This window comes from Bidens hawaiensis, unplaced genomic scaffold, assembly GCF_021521415.1.
Source record: "Bidens hawaiensis isolate Kalapana, Puna unplaced genomic scaffold, B.hawaiensis_p1.1 tig00030503_1, whole genome shotgun sequence".
Taxonomy (NCBI): domain Eukaryota; kingdom Viridiplantae; phylum Streptophyta; class Magnoliopsida; order Asterales; family Asteraceae; genus Bidens; species Bidens hawaiensis.
The window spans coordinates 49,735-73,619 of NW_027495082.1; the positions used below are offsets into that span (position 1 = coordinate 49,735).

Consider the following 23,885-nt stretch of genomic DNA (forward strand, 5'->3'; position numbering starts at 1 on the left):
AATTATGAGTTTCTTTCTAAATGTGATATATAGATGATCGAATGACCGTCAATAATATAAACGACCATTCAAAAGAAAATATACTTCAAAGTTTCTAAAATTAAAGGGGGGGGGGGGGGGATATATATAGAGGCTTTGTACATCTAGTTAAATTTTTTTAACTAAAATATGTGTGAAGTTGAAATATGTATTGTATAAAAGGTGGAATGCAAGTTTTTTTAGGCTTCTATTGACTATTGCAAGTTTAGTGCTACGGTAGTATTGCTAGTGTACATTAATAATTGTATTAATTCAAAAAAGGTATTGTACATATTTGGCATAGGGGTCCACTAGGAGCCAACATAGGGCTACTTCGCTCTCATTGATGCTTTGGGGTGTATTGTAAATTTGTAATAGAAGCTTTAATATATTTAGGTTTATAACCGTAAAGGAATAGTTTGGAAGTTAAGTATGTTTTATCTATCTATCGTTTAGTGGTTTGGTGCTTTCATTTGTTCTAGTAGGTGACATGATTGGTAATGTATGAATCTTCACCCGACCAAAAAGCAAAACTTTTATTAACCATCTTTAATCTATATATACGACTATACGAATATTGTAGCTTCAAAAGATATCCGTGTTACTTAGCTATGAGATCTTCGTCTGCTCACCCACATCCACATCAGTTTGTCACACATCGCAATACGGATTAGCCTCACCATAGGGGGAATGCCCAAAACAATTAAGGGGACGCGGTATGTAAGTATGTTCCCTTATTTAAATTCATTAATGTTATGCGATGTTAAGCTCCGCCATATCAAACTCCAATTTATCCCTTTCCCAAAGGAATGTTTGTTGTATAAGCACGAATTTAATGACTAGTTGACGTTTAATAATCATAAGACGTGACATGAGAGGACGACGAAGATGATTGTATGTATTTTTGCATGAGAAGAAATGACACATTAATACATTAATCAATGATAATTGTCTATGCATGTATAACAATATATAAATTTGTATACATGTAAGTCATGTATAAGCACGAATGAGATGGTATCGAGATAAAAGGCACCCAGAAGATCTTCATGATTATAGGATGGTAGGAGCAAGCATAGCCAATCATCTCTATCTAATTGCATAAACTTCAAAAGTAAAAAAGCGCGCACCATATATTATTCAACCTTTTTTCATGTGTAAAACAATTTCAAAAACACCATCAAATATTCAACCCTTTTTTTGTGTATAAAATAATATAAATATGTGAAGGTGAATGAAAGTTTCAAGAAAAAGAAAAAGGAGAACAATAATATATGTTTCCCTCTAATTAAAGAGTCAGGTTATTTTATAAAAAAAGATAAAAATAAGGATGATGAGATTGATATGTAGAAAAAAAAACATTCAAAAATAAATAATGAAAAATTAATAAAAGAAATCATAAGTCAAATTTTAATAAAAAAACGAAAAATGTAAAAACACAAAAATGTTTTCATCGTCTTCCTTATTGTAAAAAAAATCAAAAAATACACAATGTTTAGGAAAAATGACCATATATTGTGTTTTTTTTATTTATCATTGTATTTTTTTGTTTATTTTCGTCATTAATTGTGTCTTTTTTCCTTGGCATTGTTTATTTTCTTCTGGATATTGTGTTATATTTTGTTCGGCATTGTGTTATATTTTGCGACATATTGTGTCTTTTTTATTTATCATAGTGTTGTTTGTTCATTTTAGGCATTGTGTCTTTTTTTTTCAGCACTGTGTCTTTTCGTCTTTTATTTTTAACCGGAATGACGGGAGAACATTTTGGTTTTTTACATTTTTTTCGTTTTTAATTTATATTTGAGTTATATTTTTTTTATTATTTTTTTAAAAATTTATTTTAAGAGATTTTTATATGTTCACAAATCTTTCTCACACTTCTCATGTTTACCCTTTGCATTTTAACTTTACCTCTAATTACAATACTTAATTAATTAACGAATAGAGTACCCCAAATAAATCAGTTAAATTATGTTGCGTAAGTCCACATCTATTAACAGGAAGAAGGAAACCTTGTTTATAAGAGAATGAAAATCCTCTTTACAAAGATGTGTTTGATCTGGTTGAGCAATTCTTCAGGGGAAAACAATGCCTTGAGTTTCTGGATGGGCAACATCTAGGGTCAAAGTGAATAATATCCTGACATGATTTACTTGCGTTGTTACAAATGATATCAGAGCTGCGGCCGGACTGATGTGCCAGCGAGGATGTTAGGCTCCCTAAGGGGGATGAAGATGTAAGATCCACAATGGTTGTAATTCGCCGTATGAAAACAAAACCGTGAATCCCTAGATAGGCAAGCTAGCTATCGAAAGCAAAGCGAACAATATTCTGATGGTATTCACTTAGGCTGTTACTTGATGGCATCCCTATTTACCAAACAATCTACCATACGTTGTAAATATCTTAACAAGCGTTTGTCCCATGGTAATAGATACAATAACCACTTCACTCGAAAATATGAAAGTACTCCCTAAAAATTGTAGAATACTAAAATTCACAAATATATTCCAAAATATATCGTGAAATTACACTAGATTTGTATTTAACTTCCACTTAGATCATTTCGTTTGTAAATTCCTTCATTTATTCTTACTCATCACTAAAAAAATCAAGTATAAATCTTTAATGATTATATACTATAGGTAATCCCTTGGTAACCGATCAAGTGAAAGTTGAATGTGACCTTAAATTGTAAACATGAATTAGTATCGGTTAATAGGTTGTTATTTATTTTTTCGTTTATATAATTTTCAACACATGTATATAGACACACAATATATATATATATATACATAAAACATGTTTGAAATTATTGATGGTACCTCTTTCTTGCTTTCTTTCTTTTCATTGGGTTACTTTAAGAGGAGAGTTTGAAAGAGAAAGATTGCAGCAGAAACTATGAAAAAGCATCACTAAAAGCCCTCCTGAGTGCACCCACACGCACCAAGATGAGTCAATGTCCATCTATGAGCTCACCGAGGGTGCATGTCACCTGAGACAAATTAACCAAGATTCTCTTCTTACTTGCTTGCCTCCTTTAAACCTTTCATTTTCAGTTTTAATTCTCACAAATAAGATTCAAGGAAAGTGCATATAACACCACCAGTTTCTGTAATCACTCTTTCTTTCATATATATATATAAATATATATTAATGGAGTCTGCAAACTTTCATCTCCATCATCAACAACAAGATCATCAACTTATTGTGGATTCTTCTTCTTTTTCTTGGTCCCAAAGTCCCATCTTGTAACACCTCTCTCTCTCTAACTTTTCTTTTTTCTAACTTTTTTTTTGCTTAGGTTTTGATATGATATGATGCTTTTTCTTGAGATTCATCATTATTTTCAAAAAGCATCACATACAAATCATATATACACTTGAATTTATTCATAATTATTCATAACTTAGTGCCATTATTTTTATCATTAACATATCATTATGTTTCTTGAATTTTCCTTGTTGGTAATTTTTTTGTTAGGGTTTTGTTTTAATATTATAACTTAAGTTGTTTATTATTTAACCTATGCAGGAACAGGCAGAATAACAACATAAATTCAAGAAATCTAGACACTTTTCCTTGCAACAACATGGGCTATCCGGTAGATAACTTCATGACTCATGACTTGCAAAATCTTGCAAGGATCAAAGATGAGTTTTCAGTTGTCGAATCGTACCCGAAATTCCTTGAGCTTTTAAACGGCCGCAACCCTAATTACTCTAGCTTCTTGAAGAATGATGAGCATCAACAAATTAGCTACTCAAATAATAACAATTTTCAAGATTTCTTGCTTGCAAATTATGCTACTGGATGTGAAATTAAAAGTGGCCACCTTATAGATGATCAAACTTGTTCTAATGGGACATTTAGCCAAATTTTCCCAACTATAAGTATTTCAAGTTTGAATCAATCCACCACCACTTCATCATCCTCATCATCAACATCATCTTTCGATATGAACTGCTTACCGGCTTTGGAATATCCCTTTGGCTCTCCAAGATTCGATGCGAAATTTAGTCATCATACGTCACTCAACACGCATAATCTTGGAGGTGTATCTTACGGTTTTGATCGTGTGCAACAACCGAATCAAAGGCCATCAGTTTATCCTAGTAAGGTGAGTTCCATTACAGCTTTAATTATGACCTTTTGACAAGGTTAAAGATCATGATGAACATATAATATAATACAATTAAAGTTAAAATTAAAAAAACTAAACTTTATATCTGTTTCCAACTTATTAAAGGTATCATCAGTCTCCACTACTGGAATTAGTACAGATCAATCAGCAAAGAGGCCAGCTAGCAAATATGTTGATGCAAAGGAGACTAAATCTGTAGCACCAAAGAAATCAAAATCCGAAACACGCTCTTCTACCGCACCCTTTCAGGTTTTATCATTATCTCGTTATCGATCTTGTAATTATTTCGATCTATATATATAAAATTAAAAACCCTAAATTTATATTTTTTTGAAACATTCTTTGACTATATTGAATCAGGTCCGCAAGGAGAAACTAGGGGACAGAATTGCAGCTATTCAGCAGCTGGTGGTACCTTTTGGCAAGGTAATATGCTTCTTTTTTTTTTTAATTTTTTCCACAAATTAAACAACTAAAAAATAAGTAAGAAATATATATAAAAAAAGGTATACTTTCTTTCTTTCTCTCGATCACTGTGATTTTTATTTTTTTATACTTTTGAAACAATCTTGAGCATTAGATTAATTAGTACATTTAATTTTTGAATTAATATTGTCACAGACTGATACAGCTTCGGTACTAATGGAGGCTATTGGATATATCAAATTTCTACAAACACAAGTCGAGGTGTATATACTTTCTTTCTGTTCATCTTTCAAAACATTCTTCTTGGGTTACGTTCTTTATTGTTTCCACCCATAATTACTGAAAAAATATATTATTTTAATACTGAACATTAATTTTTTTAATTAGTTTTATTATTATTATTTGTTTTAGAAAACACAAAAATAAAAACAAAATATATAGTAGTGATTTTAAAAATCCTTTGCTCATTTTTGGGCCAAATTTAAGGTTTTCAAATGCAAAAGAGGGGTTGCTTTTATCAAATTCAATGTCAACATTTATTTTCTGTGGTAGGTGAATATATCTTTAAAAAGTAACTTTAGAAAACAACTTATTAGTTATATAATTTGTGTAACTTTTCTATAATATTAATACGTTTAAAATTTACTGATTAAATAAAACAAAAACATTAAGAACTTGAATATATTTCAAAAAGAAAAAGAAAATAGGAATAACTTAGTGGAAAATGATTGACAATAAATGATTAATGACATGCGTGTTGCAAAATTTTCTTTCCAAAAATATAGGATACAACAAATTCTAGTTCCTAGGACAAGCAGCCATATTTAGGGAAACAAGATAATGACGTAACTTGACAATTTATAAATGTGCCGTCCATTGTTCATTGCTTCCCATATCACACGGGAGAAACTATATATACATCTAAGTTGTACATTGATTTGACTCGAAAACACTGTTGATTTTGTAGACGTTAAGTGTTCCATACATGAAGTCGAGTAACGAGTTTGGTGGGATATCAACACATGGGGTAAGAACATCTCAGGCTCTCAATCTTAGTTAGTTATAATTAATTATAATTAACCATTTAAACGTTTTTGTGATTTGATATACGATTTATTTAAGTGTGCGTGTTTGCATGTGTATTTGAATGTGTACGGTTTGGTTTCTACTCAGGGGCAAATGGAGGATGGAAATCCAAGGGTGAAGAGAGATCTTCAAAGTCGAGGATTGTGTTTGGTGCCAGTGTCGTGCTTGTCATACGTTACAGACGGGTGTGAAGGCATTTGGCCGGCACCCTAATCAACTTGAAGTGCATGATGACTCTAAAGAACTTGAATGATGAGTACTACTTGATCTTGTTTCCTCGAGAAAGATACGTCTAAGATCATAAGTTCATATCTCGTTTTCTTTCCCAAAAGTTTAGTTAGTCTCACTTTTTTACGATGTAAAAGTGGAGCAAATTTGGTCATCTTGTAGAAGATGTCATCAAGTATGGACCATGTTTGATCCATTAGTGAGTTAATGTTATGTTATTATAATCATGGTTAGACTTGAATTGGTCAATTATGTAGAGTTGATGTTAAGTTAATTTGCCTTTACCAAGATTATCTTTATAAACTCTATATCTTCTTATACTAAATTAAAGATAATTATGCTCGGAAATTGATGTGTACTCGTTTAGCATTTAGGGTATTCGTAATTGTTTAACAAAAAGTGAAAAACGTTCCGCCATCTTATCGTCATGTAAATGAAAAATGCCACATGCATTAAAAAATACATAATGGTTTCACTTATCCCCTATAAATAAAATAATATATAATTATATAAAACAACATCAACAATAGTCTAAGTATTGGGCAATGTGGTTAGTTGGGAAAGCTTCATCGCAAAATGTAATAACATTGTCAACTACAGAAGCATAATATCTAGCTTTGCCTGAAGCTATTAAAGTGGCATTATCGTTGAAAGAATTTATGTCTGATTTGTGAATAAATTAGATTATAAAAAGGGGTACTGTAATAACCAAGGTGATCTAAGTTTGTCTAAAGATAGCATGTTCCATGAGATGATGAAACACATCAATGCAAAGTTACTTTTTAACATAGACGTGGTCAGTTCTAAAGAAATCAAGGTTGAAGAAATTAACACAACTTTAAATTCTGCTAATATGTTCACTAAGTCTCTACCCGAGCCTATATGATTATTTGTGAAATCATTTGGATGGTTAAAGTCATGATTTGACTTTAATGGAGATTTATTGAATGTAAAGTCAAAATCATTTATGGTTCGTTAAACGTCTAATAGCAGTTTGGTTAAAGTTAAGGGGTTATTTGTACATCTGCAATAGTTCTTGAAACTTCAGGATTTAAATGAATATTTACTAAACATGAGGGGCCATAGTTACTAATCTTGGAACTGGGTTGCTAAACATGTGAATTTGCAATCTTTAATCATTTCCATATTTAGCCTAAACGTGTGAATTCGTATTATAGTAACTAGGGTATAGCCCGTGTTACACACGGGTGGAAAAACACGTCAATAAATATAATAAATTAAACAACAAATTCAACCCAACATAACACATCTTCAAACTTTCGGACCAAAGCGTTAATCATTTACATGTACTAAATATTAAAAGTTATAATAAGTTAATGTACATCTAACAACAAAAAAAAATCAACAAAAAACATAAACATGTTCTTTCATATTAAACCACCATCAATTTCTTCAAACATTCTACCAAAAGAAACTCATTTTGCTTCATCACCTAAAAATATAATAAAACAATAGCATCCAAATTAAATATATTTAATAATGAGTAACATTTGAACATTAATAAAGTTGTTTTTATTAAAACAAAATAACATACAACAACAAACAAAGTAAAATGACAACATAAAACACATTTCTAACTTAAACCATTAAATCAAAAAGATATATCAATAAAAACCTTTTTTGGCCATAATTTTATACATAACAAAGTTGATACTCTTTTAAAACAACCCGTTTTGAAATATTTTCAAAATCGTTACAAAATATAAAAATATTGAAATTAGTCAACTTAAAAAAATTATGAATTTTTATTATTTTTGACCAATCTTTCAACAACCTTTTAAATCAATGACATTAATAGTTTGTTAAACTTGTAAAACATAAAAACATTTTACAATAAATGAATTTTCAAATAACTTTGGAAGGATTCAAAAAGTTTATGTTGACTTTGAAAATATTTAAAGGTGAAAAAATATAATACAAAAATACATATACCATATATACATGTATTTTAATAAAAAAATATATTAAAAACGTGGAAATTAATTGTTATATTTAAATGAGAATATTTTTAAAGACATTACTAACGAACGTATATGAATATCCCGTAAAAACAGAAAATGTGATAGGCACGCATTTAAGATATTGACATTTTATGTTGAGTATATATTAGGAAAATGAATTAAATTAGAATATATTAAATGACTATTTAAGTTATAAATCTGTTTATCAAAATTTCTGAACTATCAAAACTAATAGTCGGTCAACAATATTAAAGAGTTATTAACTTTAAAAATTTTAGAAAACACCGACCCACATTATAGTCAATTCCAAAAATAAATAAATAAATTATACTCAACTTATTTATTTGAAATTCGAATTATTAATTTGAATACACGTAAAAAATAATAATTATAAATAATGACTTTCAACTTTATTATTTGATTTGATTAAATTATAATATAATAAATTGTTATTTAAGTTATAAATCTGTTCACCAAAATTGTTAAACGAAATTTGTTATAGTCAAAGATCCTAAATAAAAAACATATTACAAAAATCATGGCATAATGTAATCGTGAAATTATTACTTTTTTTAGTCGATCCATAATTAATATTATATTATTACAATAAATGAAATTTATATTCAATTTTGTTACAAACCCATTATCATTAATTGTGACATTTATGTCTAATTATAAATTGGTCAAACATATAAGATAGGAAGATTGTGGAAATTGGAAACTAATAAACATAATAATATTGACAATGGAAACAAAAATTTTCCATAACCAACTGTAATATATCTTATTTTAGAATTCAAATTCAAATAATATTTCGAATTTTTATAGTGCATTAATTGTTACAGTTTCCATAATCAAATGAGGACACTCATTAGCATTAATTATGACATTTATGTTTTATTATATATTGGTCAAACAAAAAAGATGGAAAATGTGAGAAAAATAGGAAATACTCAAAACTTGATCTTACTAATGTAGATTGACAATAATATTGACACATGATAAATATTTTTGGAAGTGCAAAAAATATACATAAATACATAAATAATAACAAAAATATACATCAATATTAAACAAAAATACATAAATGCATGAATAATAACAAAAATATACATCAATATTAAACAAAAAATAAGAATCTTATTAACAAATCCTCAATCCATTAAATTAACTATATCAAGTTGGAGACACAACCTGAAATGAGAAAATTAAATATTAATATTAATATCACATAATAAATAAATTACCAATTATAGAATATTTGAATTATGTAAACAAATATTCTAATTGATAACCGGAATATTTGAATTGCGTTACCGAAAAAAACGAAATAGGAAAAATCTCCATTGTATATTCGATTTTGATATAGAACCTAGAGAGTTTATAAGAAAATCATATAATAATTAATATAAATACAAACAAAAACGGAAAACAAAAATCTTACCGGAAACCCGTAATAACTTCAAAATATCAATTCAATCTTGGATTTTGATATACAACCTAAAGAGATTATTACAAAATTATATAACAATTAAATAAATATAAAACCATATCGGAAAACCTAACCTGAAAAAGATATTATCTTGCCGAAAAATAATTTAACATTGTTGGCCATTAGAGTATAATATATAAACTTACCGGAAAACGATTAATCTCGATCTACTAACATGTGTACCACAATCTTTCACTCTCGATCGTATATCTCATATATATATATATATATATATATATATATATATATATATATATATCAAGGTTATAATAAGAAGTAGATTTTTCCTAAAAAGTGTAAAAATGGGTTTTTACCACTAGATCTAATAAAACACACCGCACAATAAACACACCACAACCAAAATTAAACACACAGCATACAAAACACACTTTCCATATCCACCATCAGATCAACATATCTAACGTACCAGATTACTTCTTACACTTCTTAGACACACTCCACTTTTTATTTTAACCCCACCCTATATATATATATATTTATAATATATATAAACGAAAACAAAAAAATCCAACGTGTCGCGATGTGGTCGCTCCCCCCTTTTTTTGGAGTCACCAGATTTGCTTGATTTTTAAATGGAGGCTTCCCATGCATTTGACCCGAATTCATGGGTATGAGTCTCACCAAACCCATATATTCCTTAAACGGGTTATAACATCTCATTAAATAAAAAATTATTCTCACCAAATTATTGATGGAAAAATCCTATAAAATATGATATACTAAAAATTAATATCTTATTTATTTAAAAAAAGATATATATATATTATTTAAATTAAAAAACCAATTTTATAATAAAAAAATAAACGGGTCTTGGGTCTTATCAAACCATAAGTATATTATTAAATTTTATAAATATTATTTATAATTAAAAAAACCAATTTTATAGTAAAAAAAATAAACGGGTTTTGGGCCTTATCAAAACCATATAACTTTTAAACCGGGTTATAACATCTTATTTATTTGTGAAACAATTTATCATCAAACCATAAGTATATTATTAACTTTCATACAATAAAAAAATATAAATTCAAAAAATAAATAAATATTAGAACAAAAAATTATAAAACAACCCCCGTAATACGAGGGTTAAAAACTAGTATATATATATATATATATTCTAATAAAAGCCTACAATTTTTGTCACTTGTCAATACCATAGCCTCCCTCACCTTTTTTTTAACCAATTTTCTTATGTGGACCTTATATTTTAAATCATTTTAATATATGATTTTAAAATTATAGGTTTATTCCAACTAAATTCATTACTACATATAATAAGTATTCTTCATATGATTGACAGAAGACGATTAGTAAATTTTGAAATATTAATTAAAGTATTTATTATGGTTTATATTTAAAATAATAAACAATAAACATTTGATTAATAATATGTGGAATGAGAACAATAGACTTGGACTAAATCCTGATAACGTCAGTGGTTAAGGCTTAGCATTTAATACCTAAAAATACGTATGATTTTAAAACTAAAAGTTTTCGGGTTGACCTAAAACCTACGATTCGGACCCAAGAACCAACCCGAATTACTTCGGTTCAGGTTCGGGTTAGTATTTTCTTGGGTTCGAGTTTCTTGGGTCGGGTTAGTTTGGGTACATGTACGAGTTTTCTTGGGCTGGGTTTCATGTTACGGGTTAAGTGACAGCCCTACTTTAAAGAATTATAAATAATGCCTTCACTTTATGCAACTTTAAATCTTTTAATATTCTTCTAACTCAGAATAATCACTATTATTTGAACATGACAATTACATTCATATGAAATACACAAATCATTTTGTTATATTTAAATTTTTGGTTTTTATGTGGCTTGATTATACAATTTTTAATTGTAAAATATAAAGTCAATTAAAAATTTGTCATACACAGAATATTAATGACAACAAATTTATCATAATCAATCAATTTCAAATTGTAAAGATTCTAAGAATGATTATATCATCAAAGTTCAGGTATTTTATTTTTGAGATAATCATGTTTTTTTATAAACATGAGCAAATGTTCTTAAATGACATCATATTAAGGGGGTGTTTGGATTCCTTATAAATTTTCATCAACTTATAAATTTTTAAAAAATTAAAAAGGGGTATAAGGTGTTTGACAAACCATAAGGCCTTATGGATTTTAACTTTTGGACAATACAAAATTAAGGGGTTTTGAAAAGTTAGGAATGTGTAACTTATTAACTTAATGAGTTTGAATTACCTATTACACCCCTCTAACTCTCAAAACCGATTACACTCCTTTTAAAAAAGAATGTCCTTTTTTAGTAATTTTGGTTTCCATCAACACACAAGTTAATCCAAACTTACTTTTGAAAATTCCTTTTAAAAAATTCATAAGTTTATAAGTTCTTTTAGCAAAAAGTCCTTTTTCACTTAAATAAGCAATCCCGAACACACCATAATTGATTAAAAGCTATGATATTTTATGTGTATAAATATTTTTTTATTAGTATCATAGATATATATTATCATATATCTAGAGTTGGTATGTACTTAGAGAACCTTTTTTTGTCACACGGACAACTATATATGACTATATCAAGATTTATAAGTAGGCCTATATGTTACTTTATTAAGAGTTACAAGTAGACCTGAACTAAAGTTTTTTACTTTTGATAAACAATGTATACCTGCTAATATAACCACAAATGTAATGTAAAAGGAAGTTTTTACCTATTTGAAACATATTTATGTAATCTTAGTTATGGAATTTCTGTAATTTTAATTTAATTGTAATTGTATTAACAATATATGATCATTTTGGTTGACTGTATTTCACTTAATGATCAAAATTTATATTTTTCAACAAGTACCCGTGTAATACACGGGCCTCAAACTAGTATATATATATATATTGATATGGGATCATAAACTGAAATGAGATTCAAAGGCTTATAAATATGATGCTGATAGACAAATTAAAATAATGGAATTAAACATTAACACGTTAGAAGCGCAGTTGAAATCTAAAATTTGTGACAAAAACATATATAGTTGAATTTGTGACAAAAATCTTACCGGAAACTTTACCGGAAAACCGTAATAACTTCAAAATATCAATTCAATCTTGGATTTTGGTATATAACCTAAAGAGATTATTACAAAATCATATAACAATTAAAATAAATATAAAACCATATCGGAAAACTTTACCGGAAAAAGATATTACCTTGCCAAAAAACGATTAATCCCGATCTACATTACCGGAATATAGAAGATGGTGGATGGTGGAATTAGTAAGCCGAGAGAGAGAGAGAGAGATTAAAATGATTTGGGTGGAAAAATCTTAAGGTTTAAATAAGTTTTTTTGGTGTTTGGTTAACATGACATGTGACAGTCTAATAGAGAATATGTGAATTGGAAAGTTGTTGACTGGATTGCACACGTGAACAGCCTAGAAGAAGACCATGTGTACAATTGTATTGTTTTAATGGTATTTAAAGATTTACGTCTTTATATATAGTTTTAATTTCAATATTTATGAGTCAAATTTTAATTTTCAAAATTTGTCAAACTTATGAAATTAAATCCTTATTATAGGGCTTCTTATGTCTTTTTTAAGTCATTCATTTTTAATCCAATTTATATACGAATATATCTATATCTATTTATCTCTTATGATTTTATTATGCGCTCATGATCGAACCTGAATATTTGGCTTTTGAAATTCACTTTTTAACAAACTTGAGATCGAGTTTCAAGTGATGATAGTTCATCACTACAAAACAGCATATATGTCCATTCGGATATGATTTTGAAAGGAATAAACTTTGGTTATCAATTTATTTCCCCATACAATCACATAGATACCGATTTATAGTAAAAAACTGGGAGTTATTTATATATTAGAAGTAATATTTTCAAGTCGTCTTACGGTTTTACCTAGGACTATCCAAACTGCTCGTTGCCTACCGCTCACTTGAAAATTTCTTGAAAAATGCTCGTTTGATTTCGGCTCAGTTCAGTTTGAAAGCAAGCCCAGCATGAGGAAAGCCTCGCTCGGTTTGGTTCGTTTTGCTCGGATTTTTTTATTATTTATCTGTTTTATATATTTTTTTATGTATATGTATAAAAATATACTATTTTTCAAAGTTTCTAAAATTTAAAGTTTAAATTAAAATCAACGCTTATTTTATATATATATATGTTTTCTTGTTAACTTTGAGTTTTAGACGTTTAGAGTTTGAAGTTTAGACAATTTAGAGTTGAAAGTCTTGTATTAACGATACTTGGAGTTTTAGAAATTTAAAATTGAAAAACTTGTACGAAATCAAGCCAAACCAAACCACTCGTTTCAAACCAAACTAAGTTCAAGCATAAAAATATCATTCATTTCTTTAAATTCAATCCGTTCGGTTCTGCTCACTTTCAAACCAAACCATGTATGAACAAAGTTGCGTTCGGTTCTACTCGATTTGTAAACAACCCTAGTCTTACCCACCCAAGGGACCGATATAAAACGTCATCCTTTTTTGTGTGAACCAGAACGATAAGACCAAAACCAGTTATCCACATACGGTCCAAACCCAACCAACAGTCGGTTTAAAACCAAAACCAACTCCATATGGACCACATAGTACATGGCTTGGAGTATGACTCATTCTAAAGACCGGCCCTATCTTAAACCCAACCTTTTTCCCCAAACACATAATAATTTCTTTAAATATGTTTTTGCATATTCAAAATGTCAACGATGTGTATTTACGTTTTCTATATTTTCCTAGACAAAATAGTTTTATAGTCAACCATTATGTATTTCACACCACCAAGTTATGCAAGTTATTTCTTCATGTTTACGATACTAGCTTTTGCAAATTTCGTACTATTCTATTATATTATTGATTCTACTCAATATGTCTTTTGACGTAGCTTTTGTAAATTAAACCATCTGAGAATCTAAAGTTTATAATTGATGGAATGTAATCCCTTCCCTTGTCATTCATTATAATCATCTATATATAATTACATATGGCAATCTTCTAATTAGGTTACTGATACAATATTATCTCATAAATATATATAGAGATTTATATCCTAATATATGTGTAACCGATTAATAATAATGATTTAAGTGATTATCCTTCTCAATTTAGTCTTTTGACGTAGCTTTTGTAAATTAAACCGTCTTTTGAACCATCTGAGGATTTAAAGTTTATAATAATGATTTAAATGATTATCCTTATTGATTAATTAGTTTTTCCGCATAACTTTAAGATGATGATAACTGAAATAGAATTTTTAAATCCATCTTACGATTCGAACAATTATAATAATGATTTAACAGTTCTTTTAAAAAAACGTCCTTGCAAAACGGATGCATAGTATCATTGTATCAACTTGAGCTTGCTTTGAATAACAAGAAATGTATGGAAGTATTATTAAATTTATCTTATCGTATATCGATTATATAAAAAAAGATATTCAAATTATAATTTTTTAAGGAAAGTGTCGTTCCTGGCACATAAAAATTTAGCCAAAGTTGCTCCTGTATAAGGAATGGGGTATTTTAAAGTAGCTGGGGAATCCGTCGTTTCGATTACCACAATAATACAAATTATGTTGCGCACATTTTCTAAAAAGTAGTAATTACTATAGACACGGAATTTTTTTTACTAATAGCTACATAAACACATTATATGTTGACCTTATTGATCTAGAATAGTAGAATTGTATCCTGCTGTATTATCGGTAATTAATTTGGTGAACACTTTATATCAGAATCAATCATTAGATCAATAGCAACAAGTCCTCTTTGAAGAGCCTATAACTTTCGAGGAAACTTATTGATTTTATCCACAATAAATCATTTAAAAACTTAATATATTTTTTCTTGTGATGCCATGACAAAATTGCAAATAAAAAAGTATTTAATGGACAATAACAGATTCTCAATTTGGAGCCTCAAATATTTATAAAACTCGCCATTTTTGTAAATAGGTAGAGAGTTGAAGGGGTAGTATATAATATAATATAATTTTGCACATGAGTTGAGTATTGAAAAGATGTTATTCTTGCAAATGCGCATATTCTCATTTCTCCCACGACAAGTAAAATAAAGACGTACGTTGCTAAACAAAACACCTTGAACTCGCATCATACCATACCATACCATACAAAACCAGAACTCTTAATCCCGCCTTCCGACGTGCCGTCTACAACCCTCTCTTTCTCTGCATTCAATCAATCACTATTGGTAACTCTTTGTTTCCAATACTAATATGTTCTTGATTCTTAAACTTCATTTAGTTTTAATTAAGATTGAATTTTAACAGACCAAATTATACCATGTTTGGAGCGATTCAACGTAGTTCGGTGTCTGGTAAGCTCATCTGTGTATTTTATCTTTTGTGCTCATGGTTACGGAATTGGATTGTATAATTCAATTGATTTATGTGGAAATAGTTTTTTTTTTATTTTAGAAATAGCATGTTAAGATTGGCACTTAACCTTGAAAGTTGCCTATACTTGCTTATGTGATGTAACTTGTAAGTAAATAAATATAAGTGGTACATGATGGCCTTATGTTAAGTGAATCTAAGATAAATGTGTAGCATTTGCAGCTAGCAGTGTCATTCCCCTCTAGTTATGTGACTGTATGATGCAGCGTACTAATAGTAAACGAAGGCTAGTCACGGTGATTCTTTGAATACCCGTGATGATCCTTCCCCAAACCCCAAATTCGACCCCAAAAGGCAGGAATTTGAAAAACCAGTTCGTTTTTATTAAAATCTTATCAATGATCGGTCGCAAGGTAACTCAACATATTAATAAAGCATCCAAAATGGGCTTGGGCCAACAAAAATAACCACAGGCCAAACAACAGCCAAAAGAAAACCCAAAAACTAGACAAAAAACATAAAAGTGGCCCAAAAGTCTATTTAGAAGGCTTATTTCGGAAAAATAAACGGGATAACCCGCCTTTGGCTGGTTACCACAACGTGGCCCACGTTCCAACGCTCGTTTTGATTGGTAGCATGCTTGAAACGGAGACCCGTAGCCCAAGTTATGCCCATTTTCGTGCAACACCTCTGGAAACGCGATCTTGGGCCTCCAGAAACATCATAGCCTAATCTTCGACACTTGAGCCCACATCACTTTATAGTGTTAATAATTTGTGCCCGTAAGTCGTTAACTCAAAGGTTTGTTGCCAAAGAGCTTATCCGGTTTATTAATATGTGAAGAAATGAGAACCAACAAAATATAAAACCAAAACATATACAGAAACAAGTTTTATTATGTTGAGGGTAGTAAGGTCCACAAAATAAAATTTGATAATAAGCAAACATAAAATTGTCCATTTTTTGGCATTTACATCTAATATAATAAGAACATTTTTAAGATGTTCTTCAACAGTTATATACAATTATATTGAGAATGAAAACTCTTATGATATATAAACCTTACTCGTTTTCACCTATATATGGAATACAGATCTCGGCGTCTCATATGAAGAACGCACACATGGAACTTGTAAAAAGAACGTAGAATACACTTCCAAAATGAGAAAGAAAACCATTTATCAAGATTCTTCTACATTAGGTGAAGCTCAAGATCTTGAGGAGGCTGAAGCGGTTAATCTTCTTCGACAAACACTAATTGCTGACAACTTGCTACCTCCAATACTAGATGACTATCATATGATCTTAAAGTAATAAGCATTATTATCTTGACCAAATTATTGCTCCCTCCGTCCCCTTATAAGTGTCCAGGTTTGAAAAACACAAAGTTTAAGATGGATTGAATCATTACTTTTTTTTCTTACCAAATGACAATAATGCCCTTGAAAAGTGGGTCCATCAATATTGTTTATTAATGTTAGTTGTGTGTGTTTAAGGGTAAACTTGGAAATTGGCTAATAAATTTTGAAAGTGGACACTTGTAATAAAACAAATAAAAAAGAAAATACAGACACTTATAATGGGACGGAGGGAGTACAATAGAATGCCATTCTTCGTTGCCGAATTGAAACTTATCAAATCACAACCTTGCAGATACTTGAAAGCCATGAAGTTTAATCTCGAAGACACCAAGAACATGTGGATTAACATGCTTAAGTGGAGAAAAGACTTTGGAGCCGACACCATTTTAGAGGTAAAACAGAAATAAATTTAGTCGAATCTTGAATTCCTTAATACTTGTATCGTGAAAAAAACTTTCTTTTTTGGCAGGATTACAAATTCGATGAGTTGAGTGATGTTCTACAATATGTTCCTCAAGGTTTTCATGGTATCGACAAACAAGGAAGGCCCGTTTACATTGAGATATTAGGACAAGTGGACCCAAAGAAGCTTCTGAGAGTAACGAGTATTGAGCGGTATGTGAAATACTATGTGCAGGAGTATGAGAGAACGTTATCCATTCGTTTTCCAGCCTGCTCAATTGCAACCGGAAGACGTGTTGATTCAAATATAACAATTATAGATGTTCAAGGCATGGTATGACATGACTTAATATTTTTGGAGCTAAAACTGTTTTTGTAACTCGGTGATATGTTTATATTTTTAGGGTATATGGAACTTAACAAAACCGGTGATTGAACTCATTAGGAGGCTGCAACAGATCAACAACAATTATCCTGATGTATATTGCTTACATATATAAAAACTCAATTTTTATTTTTATTTTATAATTTTTTTTAACATAAAGTGTGTTGTTTAATGTTTATACCTGCACTCTGCAGACACTATGCCAGATGTTCATCATAAATGCCGGTCAGGGGTTTAAGATGCTCTGGAACATGGTTCAGTCGTTTCTCGAACCCAAAGCAAAATCCAAGATTCATGTAAGTTGACAACATGTTGTGTGCATAATATTAAGCTCGTGTTAACCATGATTCTTTTTCTTTAATACTTTACATCCTCAGGTTCTGGGAACCAAATATAAAAGCACATTGCTTGAAGTAATTGATGCTAGGTAAACCTTTGTAAGTTAATTATATATTTGGGTGGTTATAAATTAATATATGCATTATTGCATTAAACTTGATAAGTCTTTTTAATGTGACAGTGAATTACCAGAATTTCTAGGTGGTTATTGCAATTGTGCGGAAAAAGGAGGCTGCATGCGATCGGATAAAGGACCTTGGAAAGACCCTCATGTTATGAAGGTAAACACACACAAAAAAATATATTATTTAACAAAAATTTATAAATCTAATTATGTTTGCAAACTTCATATGGCATGGTCTTGATTTCAGGTTATTTCAAGTGGCAAAACAAAAGGTTGCATTTCAAGATTGGAGTCAACTGGAATAATACATAATGTCGGGCAGTGTTCCACATCGGTACCATCTGATGACCTTATGTTACATTAAAACTGAGACATAAAAAGAAATGTTATATAGTTTAAACAAATAAAGCTAATGCATAACTGAGATATGCGGCTTATGTATTACAAGAAGGTACATTTGTGCATAGAAATCATTCATCCAAACCGAGTACTTTGGTGGCTGATCACCGTGCTTCAGTTGAATGTAAGTATTAGAAATTGTAAATATTAATAAGCTCTTGATAGTTATAATCATCTTTTAACCATTGCAAGTGATTATAATTATAAATTTCGTCTGGCTATTTATTCTCTCTGTATTTGGTTCTGTAAATGGAAATACAAGATAATTCATTACTAATTTCTTTATTAGAGAAACCAATATCCTGTTATTGTTTTGTAATTAAGTAAAATTTTTATGAACTTATTTCATAGTGTTGGCCCAGTTTTTATTATTTGTTCTGTTGGGCTGTTTTGGCCCAAAATACTATGAGATTTAAGAACTTTTTAAGCTATGTAAACTATTTAAATTACTCTTACTATATTATAATAAAACCGCAATAATAGATAAATTTTTAGGTAGTTTTTGAATGTCAACAAGGTACATGGCCTACCAAACTATATTCTCTGCTATGTACTCTCTAACATGACCCCTCACCTCTTGCTTCTTAGTTACTTTCTTTGCTGCTTCTCTGGTTCAACATAAAGATGTTAATTCATCCTCGCACTAAACCACCATCCCACTTCAACACCCACCACCCTTACGAAAAAGGAATACATCTTTTCAATCTCTTTTTCTTGAACTCTCTTCAACACATCCGTATATTGACTTTTTCCATCACTTAGAATTAATATAAGAGAAAAATAATATATATAAACTATTAAAACTTGTAAATTAATCAATATATAAATAAATTGGTTGTGGCTCGGCCCTCACTTTACTAGTGAGAGGTATGAGGTTCAAACCTCACTACCACCAATTTATACGGGAGATATGAGGGATGACCCTGCCTTGCCAGGGTTCGAGTCCTGATCTGGCTCCTTGCTGTCATGCCGTTTGGCGGGCGTGGGGGTCGGGTTTTATCCGGTGAATCCCTCAATAGGTGGATCGCTAGGGGCTCCGTCCGTCCGGACTAGTGGCCGGCTCAGGCTACCTTTAGCCAGTGGGGGCCGCGTACGGAGTACCCGACGTTACTTAGTTGGCCGTTCAAAAAAAGAAATTAGAAAAGATTACAAGATAAAATAAAAGCATCTAACCTATCTCTTTTTACATAAATCTTGAACTTAGATATATTGAAAATTCAAGTGAAGTAGGTTGAGCAATTGTAGATAAAAATTAAGTGAAAGTTATGCAAAATAGTGTGCATAGCTTTTGAACTAGATGATGGAGACAATTTATTTAGTTTGGTTGAAATTTGAGAAAGAATGATTAAGATGAATGTGAAATATATAGAGATGATATATATTAGAAATGATTTTTATTAATATAAAAATAACATTTTTTTTAGAAAACTAGCCTTTAACGGTCAAAAACTAACAAAACCAAATCACAACATCAGGAGTTACTTCCAAAATCACCGCAAATTCATAAGAATCACAAACTAGTTTCGATTACCGCCATCAATCAAATTTCCATTGTAGCAATCTATCTACATTCATTAACTTATCGGACCCCTCTACCCACAATCTTAGTTTGATGGCGACGAAAGATCCAGTTGTGGTGGCGGAGGTACCCGTCCCTACAACGGTTGCAGCTAAACCAAAATCCAACAAAGGCAAGAACACATCAACAAAGCGCAAATCCACGATTCCCTCGTCGCATCCTCCTTACTTCGACGTATGGCTTTTTTTTTGAATAGCCAACTTTGTAAAAAATAAAAAACCTCCCTGGTTAGAAATTCCTAACTGACGCAAAAAAAAAACAAATTACATTCTATGTAACGGGTTTTTACGTCACGTTACCCAATTCAACTTAAAATTACAGTTATTGGTTATTACATGTTATGAGATTAACATAAGAAATTATTGTGAATTAGATGATTCAAGATGCCATTTCATCGTTGAAGGATAAAACCGGTTCAAGTCAGTATGCGATCGCAAAGTTTATTGCGAAGAAGCAAGAGAATCTTCCTACGAATTTTAAGAAAATTTTGTTGATTCAGTTAAAGAGACTTGTCGTAAAAGGTAAGCTTATTAAGGTCAAGGCGTCATATAAGTTGCTGCCACAGGCTAATAAGAAACCAGATGCTAAGCTCATCCCAGCCACCAAGCCTAAGCCAGCTTCTAACGCTAAGCTTGTAGCAAAGCCGAAGGAAGCTGCTGAGACCAAGCCCAAAAGCAAAGCCAGCTAAGTGTATCTTATGCTAGATTTAAGGTTAATAGATCTTGCTTTTATTATAAACTAAGTTTAATATATTTATTCTTTTGTGTTAGATAGGTTCCACTTGATTTCTTTTATTGTTTTATGTAAAAAAATTTATTAGTAAGGGTTAAAAAAACATTTTCTACATCACTTAACTAGAAAACTAATAATCATGTAATTTTAGAGAAGTAGGGAGGAAACATGTAATCTGTGTGGTATAAAGAGTATCCTTGTAATAATCTCCTTTGTTATTCTTTTGAGTAAATGAAAAGTTGATTAATAAACTAATAAAATTTTATAAAAATAATAGTGATCAAAAGAATAAACGAAAAAGATGGAAAATATTATTGATCAATATATGTTTGGTCTTTTAGTTGTAACTTGTAAGAGTTGATGACCATTTACAAAATTAAAAGAAAAGGCTAACACAGATAATGAGTTTGTGATAAAAACAAAAATTGTAAAAATGTATAAACGTTTAGAAAACTCTGTATACTTAATGAAATTAAATGAAAGGATAGATAAGCCCCCACAATTTTACATACTATAAAATATATTTTTTAACAAGTATATATTTATATTCAGATTTTAATATATTAGTTTCTATTTCTTGTGAAATAAATGAATCTGTTTATAAAGTAAATTAATTTGCTTAACAAACCTATATATGAGTAGAATTTACCCAACCTTTCCCTCACAAGCACGTCTTATACAGGGACCAAACCAAACACCCCACAAGGACCAATGTCACAATATACGGTCTTTGGTCTTCAAGTTCTAGGTTTTCCACGTTAAAGCCTTTGACTCCACAAATCTATAGATTGGAAATGGTCTTAAAAGGAGATAAGTTAGGATTAAAAGCGTGAAAATTTAACATATTACCAAACGCGACATCTAATTACACTTTTTAAAACACAACAATTTGACGTTTAAATATTTACGTATACTTTTATATAGAAGTACGTCTTACCAGCTTAGCCAGTCAATGATTTTCTTTTTTACAAGTACAATCAATTAAAACCACACAACTTTCGTCTCATGTTACAATCCTTTTTCTTAAAAAAAAACCTCATAATTTATTATAGCTCAATGGTATCAATGTAATGTATTTATTAAGTTGGAGCCTCTTTCGAACGATATTAAGATATTGAACAGAAAAAATGGTGAAATAATGTTTGAAAACAAACTTATAATGGGTGCAAATCTGATTCTCGATAAAGTGACAGTATTCTTATAAGATTATGAACATCAAAATCAATACGAATATTAATGAAGATGGATCGACCCGAGGAACTCACAAAATGTTACAAGGATGAAGGTAATCCTGATTAACAACATACCAAACGTCGCATCTATGGCATGTTCTTGGGGTCGAAGGAACAACAACACTGTGTGCTTCACTATCTTTCTTCTCGTTTTTCTTCACGTCTTTCTTGACGTCTTTTTTGTCATCTTTCTTTTCTTCTTTAGCCGGTCCAACGCTTACAATGTGTGCAGATTTTCTAGTCTTTCTCACTTTTCTAATAATCGACACGGGATCAGCTTCACCAGTTACGGTTGCTGTGGATTTTGAAACATCAAGAACTATCGAGTCTATACCTTCGATGGACGATATCAACGTCATTACTTTCTTCCTGCACTTTTTACAATGTAGATCCACTGACATAACCGTTTTCTGCAAAAACAAGTTGTAAGCTTCATGTTCTGACACCATTTTCAATGACCCACAAGACAAGATTCATAGTAAAACAATGAAACATATGCAAACATGTTGAATTTGAGTAGATGTTTAAACCTTTGCTGGTAATGACATGGTTTAATCACACAAAATACTTTGCATCTCCTATGGCAAAAATTGCCTTCTTTCAATAAACACATGTATGTGACATACATATATATTATTTTATAATATGGTTAATATGTATATATAGATAGAGAGGGAGAGGAAAGAATGTATGGATCTAGTTATGCCAGTTAGAGAGTATTAAATGGTTCACCTATTAAATCCAGTACACATTTATTTGGCATAATTATATGCTCCAATACTTATAGCAAAACATTTATGCCCATGAGGGGATTATACATTGGTTTGGTAACATTTACTATCAACCAATATCAAACGCATATTGTCACATCCATGGCCAGTTAATACTGCCAAAATCTCCATAACTGCTAGTTATTAACAAATCGTATTCACAACTGTTGGAAATGCTTGATCTTCAATAGTCTAACAAGTGGAACGGGTCCAAAACTAGTGATAAACAATCGGTCGTCCGTCCCTCGAAATTTCCCGAACATGTAAGAAAAAATTTCTAGCTACGCCACTAGTCTTAAATAAAAAAAATGAAAATGAATTAACTATTAGTAAGGATATCTTTAGTCTCAAGTTTCAAAGACCTTTACTTCAATATTTCAGAAAAGGTAAATGTAAATTATTAACGGATGATTTAATAATAACAAATTCACAAATATAATTAATTTAACAATGTAGATGGAGGTCCATTTCAAAACCAATTACAACGTTAATGACATTCGTAGTGGTTTCACAGGTGGTTAATTACACGGTGAAAGTACGGATTGTCGGAAGATGTGGTTGGCGGGAACTGAAATACTTCATTGTAATTGGTTGTCGGAATCAAAGGATCGAAAAACAAGGGTATAATAACTTATTGTTAAGCTGTTGAAAGTAATTGGGGAGTCTAATTCTTCCTACGAAAACGGGGGGAGGGGGGGGGGGTAATTTAAGTTTTCTTACAATATGTTTTTTGTGTAATTGATTTAAATATTTTTAGTTAGATAGGTAAAATTATCCATTTGTCCTCATGTAATGCAAGACATAT

The 23,885-nt window shown here is 30.3% G+C and overlaps 3 protein-coding genes across 3 annotated transcripts; 2 read left to right on the forward strand and 1 right to left on the reverse strand.

The window, feature by feature from the left end:
- Positions 1-2,831: 2,831 nt before the first annotated feature.
- LOC143580508 (transcription factor bHLH110-like) lies at positions 2,832-6,160 on the forward strand. The gene is made up of 7 exons (XM_077063510.1): positions 2,832-3,272; positions 3,556-4,141; positions 4,271-4,414; positions 4,526-4,591; positions 4,787-4,852; positions 5,559-5,618; positions 5,765-6,160. The coding sequence occupies exons 1-7, from the start codon at positions 3,178-3,180 to the stop codon at positions 5,888-5,890; spliced, it is 1,143 nt and encodes a 380-aa protein (XP_076919625.1). The 5' UTR covers positions 2,832-3,177; the 3' UTR covers positions 5,891-6,160.
- A 9,544-nt stretch (positions 6,161-15,704) lies between these two features.
- Positions 15,705-21,034, forward strand: LOC143580504 (phosphatidylinositol/phosphatidylcholine transfer protein SFH12-like). Its single transcript, XM_077063505.1, has 10 exons — positions 15,705-15,738; positions 16,851-17,067; positions 17,411-17,510; positions 17,588-17,854; positions 17,925-17,999; positions 18,100-18,201; positions 18,283-18,332; positions 18,426-18,525; positions 18,616-18,702; positions 20,720-21,034. Exons 1-10 carry the CDS (start codon positions 15,705-15,707, stop codon positions 21,032-21,034), a joined length of 1,347 nt encoding a protein of 448 aa, XP_076919620.1.
- A 1,275-nt stretch (positions 21,035-22,309) lies between these two features.
- On the reverse strand, positions 22,310-23,249 carry LOC143580509 (heavy metal-associated isoprenylated plant protein 2-like). Its single transcript, XM_077063511.1, has 2 exons — positions 22,841-23,249; positions 22,310-22,720 (listed from the first exon to the last, which is right to left on the reverse strand). Exons 1-2 carry the CDS (start codon positions 22,856-22,858, stop codon positions 22,340-22,342), a joined length of 399 nt encoding a protein of 132 aa, XP_076919626.1. The 5' UTR covers positions 22,859-23,249; the 3' UTR covers positions 22,310-22,339.
- Between the last annotated feature and the right edge of the window lie 636 nt (positions 23,250-23,885).